The sequence below is a fragment of the Hippocampus guttulatus genome, chromosome 3, assembly GCF_054856545.1.
Source record: "Hippocampus guttulatus isolate MCC_2025c chromosome 3, RoL_Hgut_1.0, whole genome shotgun sequence".
NCBI classification, from domain to species: Eukaryota; Metazoa; Chordata; class Actinopteri; order Syngnathiformes; family Syngnathidae; genus Hippocampus; species Hippocampus guttulatus.
In genome coordinates this window covers 20,731,581-20,752,078 of record NC_141263.1, presented here as the reverse complement: position 1 = coordinate 20,752,078, position 20,498 = coordinate 20,731,581, and the positions used below count along the sequence as shown (strand labels likewise).

Here is a 20,498-nt window from a genome sequence, read left to right as displayed (position 1 = left end):
AATTTGAGAGTGAATTTTTCTCATCTTCACAGGTGAATGTAATCCCATGCCCAGTAGACTGGTTAATTGACTGAAAATACCGCTTGGAGCTGGGCTGTCCTGTTAGCAAAGCAAAGACTCGACCGTAAGTGGAGCGCAATGACAATGTGTAATAGCTGAGAAGGAAACTGCATAAACAATAGCCCGGAGGTAGAGGTAGGACAGCATAACGCATAAACTTTACACTGTGAAAACGTCCCCTTGTGTGGACGTGGCTACAGCGTTTTTTTGCTAAAAAAAAAAAAGGGATTGTAAATGTCATGTCAAAAGTGCAGCTCCAGTATGAGCTCACCGCATGTTAACCAGTGAGCATACGCTTTCCCCTTTGCGCTAAAACAAATGCAACGTTTGCACGCAAGAAAAATACCAGGGAAGAAAATGGAGTTGGACAGCTGAACAGCGACAGGACCAAAAACCATGAGCAAATATGTCACGCGCTATGAAGAAGAAGTGAGTGTTTTGCAACTCTGACACAAGTGGTGCTTGCACTCAAATATGAATTAAAAGCACGAGGCAGATTGTTTTTTCCGTCCTAATAATATAACAAGACAGCAAGTGGAGGAAAAAAACACGTGCATTTATTTAGCGAGTTGAACTTCTAAAGTTGAGCACAGTACATATCTGTACACTCTTTCACACCAAGAGCCTGCAAAATTGCCGCATCAGCGCAAAATACCAAGTTTTCCGGCCTTTGACACAAAACTAAGCTCAGCTGGATATCCAATGTTGCAGCTGTGCAATTTCTCACTGTGATCCACCAATCAGAAAATAGATGACATCGGGGACAGCATCTGGAGTGTCGTACAAAATCAATACTTATCAAACATACAATTGTTAATGGCAAAAGAGTGCAGGTGTCATGCGTGTCTGGTGATCAACTTTATACCACTGCCTGCATCAGGGCGCACCTTGCCGTCTTCCCACCTCTATTGCAATTCTTGTGGTATTGCCGGGTCAACTTTAAGCCCATATCTTGCTGAACGGAGAAGGTTTCTAAGTGTGTGCGCACGTACACAGTAAATTTCACAGCGTACAGTCAAACCTTGGTTTTCGAACGTCTCTGGTCTCGGCCAAATCGGTTTTCGACCAAAACATTCGATTTTTTTAATGCCTCGGATTACGACCAAAAATCGGTTCTCGACCAAACTGAGCGCACTTGAATGCGCCACTTGACTCCTCCTCCGCGTCACTTCCTTACACGAGGAAGTGACGCTTCCTCGGGCAGACAAGGAAGTGACGCATCCTTGTGTTGCGTTCCATTGTGAGCAGATGCGTTCAATAAAGATTTTCTTTTAAAAAGAGCTTGGCTTCGGTTTTCGGTTTTTTGAACAGCCTTCTGGAACGGATTATGGTCGAAAACCGAGGTATAACTGTACAGTATACTCTAAAAATAAGTAAATTTTACACTGAAAAAAATTGGACTGATATTGGGAAAAAAAATAGTAACGTTTTTTGCACTCCAAAAATTTTGGGTAAATTTTACAAGGACATTTTCTGAGTAAATTCTACTTGCATAAGTATTACTTTATTTTTTCAAAGGTCACTAAAGGTTTGAGGAAAAAACACACAGTCTTCTTTCACAGTGCTGTCATCTTAAAAACATGGTGTTGTAAAACACGTTTTAATTGGCTAGCTACACACTAATTGCAGAGAAACTTGTAAAACCTCATTATATTAAAATGTGGCAGAAGTGGACTCTCAACGGACCATCGGACAGCAACAAAATTGAAAAGTACACCATCATCACTCTACCAACTCTTTCTCGGTGTGTGATAATGAGACCCTGAGCCTGTAGGCTTTGACCACTGCTTGACTGAAATTATTCACCTGTGGATCATTAACGTCTGACTCGGGGGGAGATGACCTTACCGCACGACCTCATAATTAATAAACCCTTTTGGAATGAAACCATACTTCTGCAAATTGTGGCCAAGGGCGTTCATTTACTCAACTGCTGAAGAGGTATCATTACAATTGCATGTTAAAAATGTGTCATTTGACATGAAATGAAAAGGGACTGTTATGCAATATTACCTGACTTATTGAAACTAATAAGCTACGAAGCTCCCGAAGCATAAAGATGGACGCACCAAACATAGTTGCGCAACCTCAACACAGAGTCACGTCAATGTTATTTACTGTATAGTGCTACACACCACAGAAATGTGAAGGCGCGTGACATGTAGGTGAGGTCTAGAAACACAACGGCAGTACGAAACAAACTCAATGTATGGGACAACAAACTTCATGAAGTGAATGAAGAGGAGTGACAAGCACCGTGTAAAAAATAAAATAAAAATAAAAAATGCCACTGAGGATGTGGCTACGGTTCCCTTTGGTAGTTTGGGTATGTGAAGACAATATAGTGTGGGTCTTGAAAGCACTTTCAAAATGCTGTTAAACGGATGGCACGTGGTGTTCTGAATGAGTTACTGGCCATGTATCTATGGATTGAGACAAGTCCTTACCTGTGTGAGGGAGACGTTTGGCTGAAGTGGATGATGGAGCCAGTGAAAAATTGGGTCTGGCACTTTTCTTTCAGGAAATAGAGTCCCTTATGCGCCAAAACTCCCTTTGCGTGGGCCATTCTTAATTATTCGTCATTATTCTTGTCAGTACACTTCATCACTGGCTTGTTTTTCCAATGACACATTCATTCTTCATTCGGTGCCTTTTCCACACTCCTTTCCTCAGCTTACGATCGCCGGTCTCGCCGCCAGCAGATGGCTTTTAAAGACCCCCCTGCTGAGCAAAACATAGAGCGCCTTTAGAAACTTTATTCTTGCTAATGCACACCCATTACTCCGCTTTTAATGCGGCTGTCTGATCGTCACACGCTCGTTTTATTTTTGCCACAAGACCAGGGTCGTTGAGGGAAGGACAATAACGTCGGCCAAAAAGGTTCCTTGCGATATGGGCGCCCCGCTTCTCATCTTACCAATAAGATGGCAATCTAGCATCTTGCCATCAGAGGGAGTGTGTTGAAATGCTTGAAAAAGAGGAGGATGGAAACCAGTTGCCATCAATTTCAGTTTGCCAAGTTTTTTTTTCCCCTCTCCAAGTCACCTTGTTGTCTCTCATTCTCCAAAGAGTGTCGGGGCTCCTTGAATAATTGGAAACAACATCCACGGTGCACTTACAAGCTTTCTACACTTGGGCATAATGGGAAGGGCTTTTCTGGATTTGATGAACAGTTTTAAGGTGAATACCAAACTACAACGGACAATCAGTCATCATCACTTGTTCTTATATTCATGCCTGTGTTTTTCATTCAGGCTACCATCCACCACAAAAGGCGCCGGCTTTTATTTATTATTTTATTGTTCTGTCGCTCTTTCTCACACAAGAGTTTGATGAAGACGTTTAAATCACTGTGTTGGCAAGCCCCTACTTTTTGAGGTGGTGCACATCAATCACAATGCCAGCGTTAGGTCATTGTGATTTAAGCGCAAGCGCTTGTTGTGTCTCACTGAGTTTTATACCTCATTCACTTTACCGTTCCATCTTGTTCTCACTGTGTATGAATGGATGCCTTCATCTCAGCCATAAAAAAAAATAAAAATAAACTGGTATTTACTGCACAGATAGTATTTGAAATAACATTTCAACTCTGTTGTCATACAGGTTTACAACATTTAACATCTCATCACTAACCTTGACACGATTTTCTTTACCTTACGGTTCCCTGGATAAGACACTGCGCTGCCTTTTAATGACAAGTGACAAGCAGCTAGTAGTCAGCTAGCTAGCCCGTGGTTATCGCAACAAGTCAATGGAACAGACCTCTCTACAACTTCACTCAGTGCCCCTTCTTATCAATCAGCAATGGATGGACTCGAATGACTAACACCGATCACACAATATGCAAAGACCTGGTTAATACATTACATCACTGTGCCATCACGCTAACAGGAAGTAGAATTCTACCAAATTTCGAACTAGCCGCAGCGCAACATCAATTCTCAACCAACCTCTGCTCAGCCATCATAGCAATCGTCTCTGTCTGGCATGCCAATGAAACAATCTCAAATGCTTGAACCGCACCTGAGGCTTTTCTGCTAAAAATGCAAGTCTACTTTCTTCATCAAAACTTCCAGTGAATATTATTGTCCTGTCTTGAAAACAGTCCCCCACCCCCCAAAAAAATCTAAATACCCACTCATAGTTGAACACTTGATGCATCTGAAATTAGGTCTGTTCAGGTGGGCAAGCATTGTAACAATTGATGGCAACGGTTTGTTTGCAAATGTTGGCCCAACTTCAAATGCCACAAGTGTTGACAATGTTTGACTTGGGGATTTTCACTGTGCTTCAACCTATGGCTCCTCCACTCTTTTAGCAGGGCTGTGAACATAACTGCCGGTCAAGAACCTTGCCCACAACAGTCCCCTTTGTTTCGAGTTAAATAAAGCCAAGGTGTTCACTATGGCATCCAAGGCAAACCCCCTAATTGACTTTTTCTTATCCCTCAGATGGACTTCAATAAGGCTCAGGCTCTTCTTTCAGCCGGAAGGCATCACTCTGTCAAGGGACATTATTCCCCTTTGGTCACAGCTTAAGAGACAAGGTTTCTTCCAGGCAGGTAACGCTGAACTGACACTTGGTAGGAAAACTGCTTTGATCCCCATCGCGATCACTGCACATCCGAGATGACAGCCAAGGGCGTCTTTGGACCACTTTATTCCACTAAAGGTGGAAGAGAAAACACGCAGGCTGCTAAAAAATAAATAAATAAATACCAAGAAATGGTGGCGCTCGCATTTACTCAAGCCGAAACAATACCTGAACTGGCCCTTTGTGAGTCCCCGCTCATGTTTTTGCGAGAATAAAGAGGGCTTATGTCTCGCAGGCAATATTAGCGGCTCCATAAGGAAGTAGCATTTTATCATACTCTTGCCTGGCCCTGTTAAACATCTATTTTTAACATAGCTGTCTGCTGTGGCCTTTTAAAAATACAAAACACCCAAAGGCAATGCAACACCTGTAATCCAGCTGACAAAATAAGATAAACCGCAGTTGTGTTCACCGTAACACACAACAGCATTACAGGTCGATTCTTGCATCCAACTATTTATTTATTTGTTTTATTTTAATGACCACACATAGTTTGTTGTATGTGGTGGCATTTTATTAATTAAAAAAAAAAAAAAAGTTCATCACGCATCAAATGACTATGTTCAGATAGTTGACCACTCCTGGGACATCAGTACTATTGTCTATGTCAGGAGTACTCAATTACAATTTTAAGTGGTCCAGTCCAGAATCAGACGACTTCAGGAAGTGCAGAATTATTGCAGCTGTACATTTTGGTCAGCAGTTGACACCTATTAATCCCCCCCCCCCCACACACACACACAAGTTGTTTGGTCAAGCTTTGACCTTGTGTGACTGAGTTATTTGTCATCAAATTTCACTGCTATGACAAAAGATAAAAGCTCAAATTTATCGAGTGTACCTCATTCACATTTGCTCGCTATCGTACATTTCAGTGACAAGTTTGTGTTTACTGTGAACTCAGTGGTTGCGGGTGTGAATCTCCACTCTGGCCTTGCAATGTGAAGGTTGTATGTTCTCCCGGTACTTGAGTGCATTTTGTCTGTCTATTATGGCCACTTTACAAAACCCTTTTTGCTTGAATTAATGAAAAAATATCAGATGTTCATAGTTTTGAATGCAAGTATGAATAATTGTCTCTGTGTGCCTTGCGAGTGCCAGCTGGGATAGGCTGCAACCCACCTCTGACTGATCTGGCACTGAAATGGCCACTTGAAACCACTTCCTGTCTGACTTCCTGTCTCTATCCAGGCATGGGTCGTTAAGACTTTTTTGTGGCTTTTGCTCTTGTAGAAATTACTTTGTGTCATTTGGATAATGTGATTGTACTCACAGTTGAATGAAACACATGAACAACACAACACAATGAAAAATGTCTAAAGTTCCGATTGCACACTCCCAATCAGGCAGTCATTAGTAATATTCAACAATGCTGCTGTGATTGTCTCTGCTCCCAATTAGCTACTCTTATAACGGGTGTCACCTTACACAATCGCTTTCTCAATGAACGTAAGTTAAAAATAGATTACCTGCGTCACGAGTCAAAAAGAATAGTTTTAATTACAGCGACGTAGCCTCTTGGTAAATCACCCTTTACTCTCCGTAGACGGAATTATTCCCAAGAGGATTATGTACAAAAACCTCAGTACAAAGGTAAGCATTAGAGTTTTAAAATGGTGGAATAACAGAACGGAACCTTCTTAGAATTAGATCCATTGCCTATTAGATAGACTTTTACTCATGATCTTCATCCCTAATGGGATGTCGGTGTGCTAATTGTGTTTGGAACCGTGTTACACAATAGTCCGATAGAGGAGGATTCCGTTGAAAGACCGTTCGATATTCAGCTGTTGTGCGCCCAGCGTCGAGGTAGTTGAACCAGATTTGTCTGAACCTCTTATTAGAATCCAATGGTTTTTAATAATAAATGAAATGCATTTCTCGGGCTATCATTACCATGATCCACATGGTGGCTTTATCTCTTCTTCGGGCTCGACTTGATGTAAACTGGCGCTGCAGGGATCAAGTAGCAGCAATTCAGAACATCAGTTTTGTTTGTTTGTTCTTGCAGAAGAAAAATACGCCTATTAAGAAGTAAAGAACTTTGAGAGCGATGCATATGCTGAGACTTCATCTCACTTAGCATCCTGAAGGTTAATTCCAGTGTGTTTTGCCTTACATTCACTGATGATCTGTCTAATGGTTTGCTTTCCTCACATCTGTGCAGGCAGTGTGGGTTGTCCATTGGTGCAAATATGAGTGTGACTACTCCTTTCCTACCCTTTTGCTACACAGCAACATTTTTTTCCCGCATATCCAAATTTATGCAGGACTTTATGAAGCTGTCATGAAATTACACAGACAGATGGTAAAGATGGAATTGATGTACTTTCCCCGCCTCAGACATTCAAACTATTTACGCATCTACAACTATAAAGGGAAGCTTGTTTGGTGCAAGTCCATATAAAAGCTGCAGTGGCAGGTAATGTCCGAGGCACTCCATCCATTCCCTAGCACAGACGGGAATAGAGGCTAGGTAAACAAAGCCATTAGAGACAAATCTATTTCTGAAGAAAACAGAATCACATCATCAAACTCGAGAAGAAGAAAAATATGATCCTGCAGCCCTTTGGGCCCTGGCGTGGCAATGATAGCTGACTGTGGCATTTGTCTTTATCAGTCCGCCTTGAGGGAGGGAGAATGTGGCCGGCAAAGTGTGAAAATAAAAGGGAATGAGAAAGACGACAGAATCCGAAGAGCACAGGATCTTCTTGGCTCTTGAGCTAAAGAAAAAAGATGTGTGTGTGTGTGTGCGCGTGCGTGCGCGTGTGTGTGTGCCAGCCATACAATTCCAGCTTGAATATATATACAGCACCTCAGAATATATACCTCTTGCATTCATACATGTTTCTTTGGAGATATAATGAGGCTCTCAGACGGTCATTCTTGAAATAGCAAAGAATGAGGGGATTGGTGGACATGAAACCTCGACATCAGTCCTTGCTGACTGACACACGGTTTCATCAAGACGACACCGGTGACCTGAGCATCTTTCGTTCACTTTGCAGCAACAACACGGTGGTCAAATATAAATTGTACTTTATTGAGGGGATGACCCCTTCTGAGGGGTTATGTGGTCAAGAGCTGGAACGATAATGGCAATACCGCGATATTAAAATGGCCACAATATCGTAGTCGTCACGATATTAACAGCAGTAAAGAGTGAGAGAATGTGAAACATTGCTTACAAAACCAAGAGTGGACAAAAGTACTTTGACGCCATCAAAGTCTGGTCATGTGATATGGTAACAAATGACTGCGGTTACGGCTGCTTTGTGGTTTGGTTGTTACAGCGACCAAGTGGTTGTGTTGTTCGTGTCGGAGTTCAAATCCCTGTTCTGGCTTTGCATTGTGCTGAGTTGGGTTTTCTATGTACTCCAGCTTCCTATCAAATTCCAAAAACGTAAATGTTCGTTTCACTGACTGGCTGGCGTCGATTCACAAGTGTATCCCGACCTCTCAATCAATGTTGGCTGGGAATGGGCTTCAGCTCACCCTCAACCCTTAAGAAGTGATTCAAATTAGTCACGTAATTCACCAGTTTTGAGTTTCACTTTAAAGTGTACAATTTTTACAACACTCAAATATTGCGTTGTTTATATTACTACCGGTGTATACTCTACGGTACGGTCGATCCTTCCTGGTCAACTGTGTTGCCCTTTCATTACCTCTTGCGAGAGACAAACAGGAACAATTGTTTCCTGTCGTCAGATAGAGCGCCTCTGACGGAGGCTCATCTCCGGGAAGGATCCCCTCTGTTTGCCCTCCATCTTGGCTTCACTGTATAAAGCCTTGACTGGCTGCCTTGAGATTCCATGCCAAGTCTTTGCAGATGCTTCATCAGTTCCTCTTTCCAAAGCCAGAGATTGTTTTTTTTTAAATGTTTTGTTTTTTTCTCCCCCTCTCTGTTATTATCTGGCCAGAGTGGGTATTCTCTGAAGGAGACCTGTTTGTGCTACCGCCAGGCTCATAGCCATTCACTGGCTCGTCTGTTTTCTTTTCTTCTCCCTCTGTTCAGTTTGAATACTCAGGGGAAATTTGTCTGTCTCTGATATAGTTTTTTTTCTGCTGACCATCCCCCCCTCTTTTTTTTTTTTTTGCTTCTACTCATCAGTTTGCCCTTTGCTGAGACACTGTAACTCATTTTTATGTGATTTTACAAGAGAGATGTGTCGAAAAAGCATTAATTAAAAACACAATTTATGTGTTAATATGCATAATCGTGTTTGTGTCCTGATCCCTGTCGGAGATAATGCACCAAAAAATGCCCTTCACCAGAACCTCAACGGCAGAAGGCAATAGTCAGCTCCAGCTTGCCTAATGCTGTGCCAATGTTGTTTGAGCGAGAAAAAAAAAAACAGCAATCGGCCATCTGGACTCGATGGAATGACTCAAAAGGAATTTTGAAGAGGTTCTTACCACCCATCCGTTCTCACAAAGACCAAAAGCTTGACTCTGTTGTCTTTGGAAATTCTGTTTTGGATGTTAAAACCGGTAAATGATCATTACCACTAATCAGTAATGTCATTTGATCCCATGAAGAGAAGCATACTCTAAACCAGGGGTGTCAAACTCATTTTTGTCATGGGCCACATTGTAGTCACAGTTAACCTCGGAGGGCCATTACAACTGTGAAACTGTATAAGTGTTTAATCACCTCCATGTATTTTTACATATACAGTACACAATGAATAGATAAATAATTTTGAAATCAAAAGTCAAGGGGAGTAGTTTGTTCCACTCTTGTTCAAGTTTCTGTAATAATGTAAAACAAGAAAATGCTTGCAGTAGCTCAACACGATGATTTATTACATATGACAATTTGAAATTTGGTCCAGATTTTAGCATGTGTCATGGAAGTTGACCTGGTTGATTTGCTTTCGCGGGCCACATAAAATGATGTGGCGGGCCAGATCTGGCCCCCGGGCCTTGAGTTTGACACCTGTGCTCTAAACCCCTCACATGCTGTTTTGGTCAAATTTTGACATTTGACCAAACGTCTTTACATGATCAACATTTTTTGTTAAAAAAAACATTTTAATTGAAATAGACGAATCAGTCAAATCAGTCAGCGTGACTCATGACGCTTTCTCCTCTCTACTGTACCCTCCCCTTGAATTCCCACCCCTCCGTTCCCCCGCTTCAGGCCAGAACATCTCCTTCCCCCCTGTGGCGTTGTGGGTGACCATCGGCCTCGCTGTGTGCCTGCTGGTCCTGCTCGTGGCGCTGGCCGCCGTCTGCCGCAGGAAGATCAAGGAGAGCTGCGAGGAGGCCAGGAGAGAAGGTAAGAAGGCCGTTCGATACCGCTGGACATTCTCCCATTCTCATGAATGATGGCTCACCACCAACCTGAAGTGTCATCCTCATAGATTGACTAAAATGGGTATATTTTCTTTTTGGAGGCGGGGGGCTTTTTCGAATATGAATTACTGTTAACTGACCAGAGGTGAGTAAATACTATTACTGAATAATATGACTCAAATAAAAAGTCCAAGTCAAAAAAAAACTACACACATCGGTTACTCAAGTGTGATTCTTGTAGAATAAAATAACCGCCATTTTCAAAATGGCAGATGGCGGCGCATGCCAACAGCGCTTCTTTTTCCTCGTCCATCCATTCATTTTCTTCACCACTTCTCCTCACTCAGGTTGCAGGTGAGCAAGAACCTTTCTGACATGCGAGCTAAATTAACCCGTTACCTAGTTTATAATCATCAAACTTAGCATTTAAAACATATTTCTCTACGTGGGTCGTGACTTTCCACACGTGTGCTGTATATTGAGCCTAGATGAATATTCAATGGGCTGGAAGAATCACCCTGAGTGTTCTGAATACCTGTTTCCATTGTTGGACTGAGCAGAATAATGCTGCCCTGATATATTTCATTTTTCCGTAGGTGATTTCATGTTCTTTTTTTTTCCCTGCCTTTGTTCTTTAGACGGAAAACTATTTGAGTGAATTCAGTTTTATACCCCCTGTTGCCTCAGTTTGTGTTGGACCAACAATGAATTCCACGCATAAGCAATCGATTATACGATTAAAATGCCATTCTTCTTACATGCATTAATAAGGAACAGTGGAAAAAAGGCTGTGAGGAATGGAGAAAAAAAAGTAGAATGCCACTGCAGAATTTGAGCTTTTCCTTGCTGACTGCAATCGCCCAACCTGCTTGGTCCGGTTGTGATACGCACTGTGAAGGCCCACATGCATTATGACAGGGAAGACAGCGAAGATAAATGACTTATTTCCACACTTTTTTGTTTTTTTTCCTTTTACTGACCCCTTGCACGCGCACTACCAACACGTGGTGAGCAATGAGTCGACTGCAATCCGGCTTGGCCCCGGGAACGCCATTTAAAGATAAGACAAGCACAATTAGGCCGACGCGTTGTACGAGGTACACGCGATCGCTTTTATAATCCTCCCTCCTCGCATCCGTTCTCACACTGTGTCATTCTATCAGAGGCTGTATCGTATGTGAATAAGGCGGCGCGGCCCTGCACTTCAAACATCAAAGTGCAGCTGGAAGGGAACAGTGTATACGCCTTTACATTTCAATAAGGTGGCTAACCAGATAATCAATCCTGCTTTCAGTGCGTCCAGCTCCTTCCCGCCCAACAAAATGGGGGCCACGTAACCCCAACAACCCTTTGCTAGCGGGAGGCAGTGCATGATATATTTCTCTCTTTCCATTTCATTTGATTCTATATGTTCTATGGAGCTATTTACTCTCTCCCTACTAAGTCAAGTTGATATTTATTTTTAAACCTGTGGGCCCTGTTGCAGACACCGGCTGACCTTTATTTAAATGTCTCCTCCACTCTGTGTGGATCTCATGACAGCAGAGCTGGTGGCTTTGCACCATTTGTGTCCACACAACCAATTATTTTTTTTGGGGGGGGGGGGGGGGGGTGATCCTAAGACAATCCATGATGGTAATCACTGGAAACAAATACTAGCCCTGAGTATGAAACGGGGAGAAAAATCAACTCCAAAATTATTTTCACTCATGGAGGCAGCAGTTCATCATTCAGCCCTTGAAATACACTTTACACACACTATTCATGATGAAATTCGCCCATTTTCGGGGTCAGCCATGTAACAGTAGGCTGGATATCGTCAGCAAATGTGCGCTGTGGCCGCCTGCTTGCTTCCGCTGGAAGCAGAGCTCAACATGTCACTCGAACGTGACTCTGGATCCTTGCCCAACGGCACTGTAGGGGATGGGGCTTATTTAAATAACACGAAGAATCTCTCGCGAGTAGACACAATTTTAGAAATAAATAACAGTAATTATGTGGTTGTTTTACAATTCATTGGTGGGTGATCACTAAATATTTGTGAAAAGGACATTACAAATGTCTGTTTCCACAAACATAAGCAAAACTCCAAAGTTCCTTGACATAGCATCCTGGAATGTGCGCGCAGGTGTCTCACTCATCACAGGGTTGTCGTTCAACAACTCTACTGACATTTTTATTTATTTTTTAATAGCCAGCAGCCAAATGTGTTTACTCTACTGGTGAGAAGGATGGACACTCTATTTTGGGGGTGGCTATCGTGCGCGTGTGTAGGCCCAATTCATGGGCCTACACACGCTCATGGGCCCACATAAGAAGCTCATGGCACAATTGCGCTGAGCTTGATGGTCATCCAGGTGCTCACATCACAACTTGTCCTTTGAGCTCGCTGCTGATGAAGTGATGTGCATTGCGTCCGCCACCTTCCACTCATAGCAGCTCCTCTTGTCTTTTCTTACAGCTGAGGAGGCCAAGGAACTAGAAGAAGACGAAGAGTCAAAGACAGGTCAGCCATCGCACACCCGCTCCCACACCGACACTTATTGTCATGACAGAAATACCGTCTGTATGTTTATGAGGGGGGGGGGGGGGGTTGGGCAGGAATTAATGTTTTCTTCATGTTATTGGCTTTGGTAAGCTTGACCTAGGTCACATAACTGTGTACAAAAAGCTTGTGTACACACACACACACACACACACATCAAGCTATAGTCGCTATTAGCAAAAATGGTTCCTCGCCCACCAAAAAAGCTCCAATATTCAATAATTGCAAACTTTGCAACTATCAATTTGCCCGTGACGAAAACCACATTAACATCAATGTGCAATCTTGCAAATTGATGCAATGGTCAACGTTGCTTGTCGAACACAACCAGGAAGATGAATTAGCTAATCTCGAAATTGGACACTGACGCAAAAAGACGGAGCGGGTGGCCAGGTGTGAGGGCGACCCAACAAAAGCACTTAGTGAATGTTAACTTTGTTCACGCAAGCGCCAGTGAATGCTGATGAAGCATGAATGCACGTAAAAAATGAGACCTGCTCCAGGCACCAAGTCCAGCAGCCTGTTGGCATCATTCTTCGTCAAGTGTGTGTGCGTGTGTGTGTGTCTGCGTGTGCGTGCGTCCGTACGTGTTGAATGGAGACAGATGCACTCATTTAGAGACGCCAACAAGCTGTTTTACATTACACGTTCCCCAAAAGCTACACCGTAAATGTCATTACGTTCAAGTTGCACCAAATGAACGGCGGTTAGAGCGGCTGTGTATCTCAAGCCTGTTGGTTGAGCCGCACTTGTAGATATTTGGGGCAATAAACAGTAAAACAGGCCTTCCATCGAATACTCCACAGTAACAGGAAGGGAACATCCCAGGAGGTGCTTTAAAGTTTTGCCGCTTGATCAATTTCATACTTTATTCGGAATGGCCAATGAAAGAAAACAACGATGAGAGCCGTTATGTAATGTCAGCAGGGAAATTAAGAGACATTTTTTAAGAGTTGATTGCAAGGTCGACACTTTTAGCTCAGTCTTTGCAGTTGGCAAGAAAATCATGAGTCAATTCCATAGTGTTGCTTCGTTTTGTGTCCACAAAAAACACCATCCATCCACTTTCTCTACCACTTATCTTGTTCAGGGTTGCAGATAGCGGGAGATAGTCACCAGCCAATTACAGGGCATGTTCAACAGTTCATCCATCCATGATGTATACATTGTATACATTAAAAAAAAATTAATAATAACATGAAGCAATATCAGGCGGCCCGGTAGTCCAGTGGTTAGCACGTCGGCTTCACAGTGCAGAGGTACCGGGTTCGATTCCAGCTCCGGCCTCCCTGTGTGGAGTTTGCATGTTCTCCCCGGGCCTGCGTGGGTTTTCTCCGGGTGCTCCGGTTTCCTCCCACATTCCAAAAACATGCATGTCAGGCTGATTGGACGCTCTAAATTGTCCCTAGGTGTGAGTGTGGGCGTGGATGGTTGTTCGTCTCTGTGTGCCCTGCGATTGGCTGGCAACTGATTCAGGGTGTCCCCCGCCTACTGCCCGGAGATGGCTGGGATAGGCTCCAGCACCCCCCGCGACCCTAGTGAGGATCAAGCGGTTCGGAAAATGGATGGATGGATGAAGCAATATCAGACGAGAGGGATTGAATTTGCACTCACCACCCTTTTTGAAATAAATTCGGTTTCTAGTTGGGTCATTGTTTTACAAAGTAAGGGCAGTTGTTTGCGAATGTCTTAGGTTGATTAAACACAAAACATCATGAGAGAAGACAGAAAAAAAATTACTGCTGAGAGGCTGAAATGAGACGATTTGGAGTTAAGCAATAGCGTTAAACGATCACTCGGTTTTCAAAATTGTTACTTATTTTGTGAATGGATTATTTGTCATTTCATTCACAGAATTATCAACGTATGTGAACCACTGCACTACCAATGCCAAGTCCACAAACAACTAAAAATAAGCAAAGTAAACTTGAGACGCTTCAGTAAATGTCCATCATCATCCTTAGCAGTTCTCCCTCAAGTGTTAATCTCATTAGAGTCGTTCATTTGACTCCTCCTTTCATCTGATTACATTTTTTTCGCCTTTTCCCGCCATCTCTAAAGTTAATACCATGTGATTTTAATAAGCCACAAGGTGATGGCAGTGGGGTGCCATGACTTTTTCTATTTTTTATTGCCTCCCTCATGAATGTTTCAGAGTTCTATGCAGCCAGGAGTGGGGTCGGCTCTCCCACAACTAGCCGGGGTGAATATTTCTGCGTGAGCGAAAAGGGTGAAGGGGGTTGATCATGTGCGGGCAAAAACGAGCAAGCAGATCACAGCGACAACTTGCAGCCGTACTTGCCCTCGATCCCTCTCGCCATCGTGTGGATCGTGGTTCGATCCAGGTAGTTGTCGCGGGGGGCGGCATCAGTGCTGAAGGTGAGCTTTGATGGCTCTTGCCTTCTGAGACGGGCTCGTGTAAGCACTCCGGGACTGTCGGCTTTTGTGTTGCCATCTGGCTCCAGTTGTGCTGACAAAGGCCCAGGTCCCTGCCCGAGACAAAGACACCCAAAACAAGCTCGGCTTTAATGACGACGATGGGGAGTTCACGTGTGTTATCTTAATGAGCTGTCCAAAAGGAGAGCACGCCTTCCCTTTCAAAGGCAGCCTGACTGGAACAATAAGTGGTGATAACGAGGAACCAGGACTCATTCATTCACGCTGGGGTGAGGTCTTCTTTTGTTGGCTTTATAGCTACGGCAAATAATGTTGAACTGCACTCAAATTGTGGATTCATGGTGCACACGTATGCACCGCTACCAATGTGCGGTATCTACAGTGCTCAACATGGCTCACTCTCCATGTAGGACGCGTTGGGACATCACTGTTTACAACCTCCAAAAAATAACTTTGATTTGGATTTGAATAAAAGACTTTTTGAATGGAAGCTAAAATGTTTGCGTGTCAATAAATAGATTTAGAACCAATAAATGAATGTTACAATTAAAGAAACGCTGAATAGAAATAAAAAAAATTTACAATGACCCAAATGGGGGTGGAACGGTTCAGAAAGTCCACGTTTCTGCTCATACCACGGTTTTGTCATCAAGGTTTTTCGTTTGGTATATGTTGACTGTTAGGAGAATCAATTGTGTCTTGTGTGGTTGGGTTAAGCATGGAAAAGGTCTTCCTAAACTCCCCCGCCACCCGCAAAAAATCCACTGCAATGCAGGCTGCGAGCGAGCGCATCTGCGCCGCGCGCTCCCTCATTCCAACAGCAAGACATCAGGTTAGATGGCTGCGAACGTGGCATCCAGACTCTGATATTTACTTATTTATTTTAACAGTAAGTGGGAAGCCTGACCCGCATCACAGACAGGCTTTCGCCTTGGCATGCAGTGGCAGATTAATCATTATGCGCTGCTGCACTGGACTCCCCTGACACATCGTCAAGAAAACAGGCGTCGTCAGTGAGGCTTGACGGACCTTTTGGTAAATTGCCAGGATGACTCAGATTTGTCAGAATCTGAGGTAGGAAATGCCACGTTGAATTGGGGAGACAAAGCCATGATGTCACGGCTCCGCCTCTTGCAAGCTAGTATGGCGCCGCACAGTAACTGTCACGGCATTTCGACAAACCTTTGGATGCACTTTTTCTCGATAAACCAGTTATATGACCGTAGACCGTTGTGTTTTTTTGAGGTTTCCGATTCCGATTTTTTTTTCTGCCGACATTTTTGTACCCCAGAGAAGGTCGGATAGAAAACTTCTTATGCGCTTGTACAAACGACATCACACGCAAACCCAACATGCGCTGGCCCCGCCCCTCTACATTTAGAGCGGCACAAATAAAGACAGTCAAGTACATGTGTTCCTCCTCTGATATGTGCAGGACATACAGCCTTCCTGCCTCCTCTGCGCCGCATGTTCAGTAATCTGAGCATGATGCTGTTGTTGTAGTTGTTGATGAGCGACCTCCAACTGGGTCCCAAAGCGGCTCCTTAAGCTGCAGCGACCCGGGTACCTGCAGACCCAGTTGTCGGCCGTTGACTGGGAACTGTTCATAGCCCGAAGGCACGCCCAACACCGCTTGGAGGTCGTTCCCGAGTTCAGCTGAGCATGATACTGTGTTAACCGGGCTCCACAGTTACGCAAGTGCGGCTACTGTCATTTCTTTGCTTTTATTTTAGCGCAAGCAGTGTAAAAAGCTAGTTACAGATTAAGGCCGTACGTCATGAGTAAGCGAGGACAGTACAGACACTGTTGCTCAAATATTGCTAAACTGAAACAGCAGTAACATAGTCTCTTCGATAAAACATTTGAAGACTGACCATATTCTTAACATGAGCAAATTCTCAGCACAGTATCGAAGAGGATCTTTGGTTCTGTCAAGACGGCAACTTAGTCGGCTGACGTGAAGTGCTGCCGTGTGTCGGGGTTCATCTTACGGGGAGGCATGTGATGATTCTCCATCTGATGTGTTTGATACTCCACTGACTTGTCCTGACATATCTGCATCTGCAGTTGAGCAAATAAATGCCACCCGGTTTCCATTTGCGGAAAAAACAGTTGATTGTTTTGGACTCAGACAGCAGCAAAAGTTCACTTTCCACTGGACAGTGTGAAATGAGTGTGAATGATTGTCCATCGATAAATGTGTACTGTGATTGACAGGCGACCAGTCCAGAGTATATCTGCATTCAGCCTGAAGTTAGTTGGGATAGGCTCCAGCTTGCCTGCGACCCTGAACAGGATCAGCAGAATGGATGGATTGTAATGGACTGTGGAAGGTTGGCGTGCCCACTGAGACAAAGTACACTCAACAACGGCGTGAGTTGAGATTCAAACTCCAAACGCTCGTGCTGTGCTAAATAGCCAAGCACCGTGAGGCCCCACTTTGAGGCAATTAACAGCACTACACTAAAATCCCTTCAAATCTCCCAAGTAAGCCAAGTATTGACTTGATTTAGCGCAGCTAGATAACACGAGGCTCATTTATGTCCGCCGCCAGATCTGCACAGAGCAGGTCATCCAAAAACTTTTCCAATGGTTGTTGTCAGTACTTGTATGACGTTGGGGAAAATGCTGATTTAGAACTGGCAGATTTGAAGTATCCAAGCGTGTAAATATGAGGGCATTTTTTTGCTCACATTTTAAATAGCACGCATCTATTTTTGTCCACGCATAAATGAGCCTTAAGGCTCGTTGTGTATGTGTGTTGCAGACAGACAGAAACAAGGGCGGCCGTATCAGTCAAAGTCACCTCTGTTCTTTTTATATCCCCTCCCTCCGTCCCGTCTATCGAGTTATTCGCCAGCACGTATGGCAATAAAGATAGAACACCTTAATGTGCGAGGAACGGAGTGTTCACCTTATGCTTCTCTGGGGAAGCGCGGTGTTATGCTCGCAGCGAATTACTGCCACGGTTTCAATATTCTATCGGGAGCGTTAGCTGGATGTTCCTTGGCATCTTTAATTGCCTTGGGGACTTGGATACACAATGCATGCATCATTTTCAATATAGATAGGCAATTGTTTTTTTCGGGGGGTATAATTGTCCGGAGCCGTATTCTATAATTATATTGAACTGAGTCGAAGTTGGTAAGGAAGCACCACTCAACAAATCAATATCAGCAACTCCATTTCATCTGTATTCTCCTGATACAACATGAGGAACACCTGTGCAATATAATGAATTCCTATTACAAAGAGATGTCTTGGGGAAAAAAAAAATCTACCTTTTGAAAAGATAATAATGTTCGGCGTGAAAGGCAACATTCGGTATAATGCATTGCAGTTGGAAAGCATGGTAATATACATGCAATGCGTATAATTGGTTGACTTCCATTCATCCACTCTGATAAAAATATTCTCCTTACGTGGGTTGCGGGAGCGCTGGAACCTATTCCAAGTTGATGGCACACAAAAGTTGAAGTCAAAACAAAACTTTATCGGTGTAATACTAATCTGTTTGAAACTTGTTTGAAATACTCCCTTTAGTTTGTTGTTGAATGAAAATGGGAACAAAGGTGGATTAACATGAGAAATGGATATAATTGAGATCAAAGCGGCTACCCTCAAGCCCTTTAAATTCGGCGCAAGGTATGCCGTCGACATGGTAACAGACTCGCTGGAGTCTGTGCAGGAACTCGGCGGGCACAAAGTACATTTATAAGGAATTGCAAGAAGATCTCCTGTGGATGACGCAAGTTTGACGGCTGCCAAGAGGGCACTTAGAGAATACCTTCAAGCCCCAATCGTCGGTCTGTCGGAGACACCGGTGGCTGATCAAAGAGCAGCAAAAACAAGCTTTTGTTGAAATTTCTCGGGGAGTTGGGGGTTATGAGGCCTGGGGCGATATTGATGAAACCAACCCATGTTGTTCGACTGATTAAGAAAGGACAGAAAAGGGTAAAAACATGTTTTTCTTCTGGTAGAATTGGCGCTTCTGTTGTTGCAGAACAGAATTCTGGAGATAAGTCACAATGCGCTAAAAATGCTGGCAATACGGGGGAACTCTTCTTTGAGGATGGTTGGCTGTGAATGAATGAATAGTATCAATTCAAGTCAAACAATGTCGTAAAGGAGCACCAATAGATTTAACATGCTCCATTTTCATAACAAGTGACAAGCAGTTTTCATTATCTCGGGCTGTCAAAAGTTACAGCTTTAACTTCGGAGTGTAATTTAAATGATTTAAAGCTTGAAAATAAAAACCTCCCGTGAACATGTTTTCTTTACTCTGCTCACCTGTGCAGCCAAACTGGCATGAAGATGGACAAACATGGACAAGAGATAGTTTTACGTTCAGTTTAATTTGCTTGACGCTTGCTGGAGAGATCCGAAATAATTTGCGCATTTTATCAGGCCAAATTCAAATACCATATTTGTTACTTGTCTTTGAAGTATCATCTCAGTGCAAAATATCCAATTTTCTTTTTTACCCTGACTTACGCAAAGCCTGAATTCATTTATATTCGGTTCCGCAATAATATCTAGGTTGAATCATAAAGTAGCCTTTCTTATGATGACATAATTGACTTGCAAATACACACTGCTACATTGCTGCTTACGCTATCATGATTTCATAACCTCGTTTGACAGACCTTTGGGTCCCTGGCATACATCGCGAGTCATAATTGAGAGGAAGAGGGCCTGTGGAAAGCGGCTCAACTTGACATGTCCTTCTTTTCACTGGCAGCCACGAGGCTCTCCCAGCGGCCGCGCATTACTAACTAAAGATATGCAAATAGGACGGCGGTGGTGCCTTCGTTATTAGATGTGGGATGCCGGATAACTTCAAGAGTCCTAATTAAGAGCCTTTCCCCGCGCCGCGTTGTTTAGCGGGTACACACATGTTACAGAACCGCCGCGCTCGCGGCTTTCACGGCAAAAGCTTGCACGCGAGTGTATTTCTCCCAGGGATGCACCCAAGAGACTGGCAACACTGCTCGGATAATAACAGGAATTATCAACCTCTTAATATTGCATTGATTTCGAATTAGATGGAATCCTGCTGTTACTTGTGGTACAACTGCATGGTGTTAAAAAAAACAACAACAACAACAACAAAGTATGCACTTTTTGAGTCGTCATAATTCAATTATTTTGCCGTTTATTCTATAATACGGTGATTCTCAAGGTGTGGCACACGTACCACAAGCAGGCTGTCCTGTGTGGCAAGTGGAATTACAGTTCATTTTTATTTAACTTTTAAGTTTGATACTGTTTGTCTCTATATATGGATTCTATATTTACTGCATATTATTAATGATGGAATTTAAATAATATTTTCCTTGGTCCAACTTTTACGGCTATTACCTGTACAGGCAATGTGAAATGTAAATTCAAACAAGTTTGAAGAGGAGTGTCCCGGTGTCTTGTAAAATTCAAGTCAAACCGCTGCCAGTACGATGACTACGACAAACCAACCGGATGCTACTCTAATTTGCAGACAGGCAACAGTCCATGCTTCAGATCTCGCTTCCCAATTGCCGCTTGTTCCATTTGATGTCACAACCACAGAGTCCACGGCTCAACCGAACTTGGCATCCAAAAG

At 43.4% G+C, this 20,498-nt stretch overlaps 1 protein-coding gene across 1 annotated transcript in view; it reads left to right on the top strand.

Annotated features, from left to right (window-relative positions):
• Positions 1-20,498, top strand: part of cd276 (CD276 molecule) — a 77,863-nt gene that overhangs the window by 41,060 nt on the left and 16,305 nt on the right. Inside the window, exons 5-6 of the mRNA XM_086107371.1 lie at positions 9,800-9,937; positions 12,416-12,460. Coding sequence (XP_085963497.1) covers positions 9,800-9,937; positions 12,416-12,460 — 183 coding nt within the window. The remainder of the gene's footprint in view (positions 1-9,799; positions 9,938-12,415; positions 12,461-20,498) is intronic.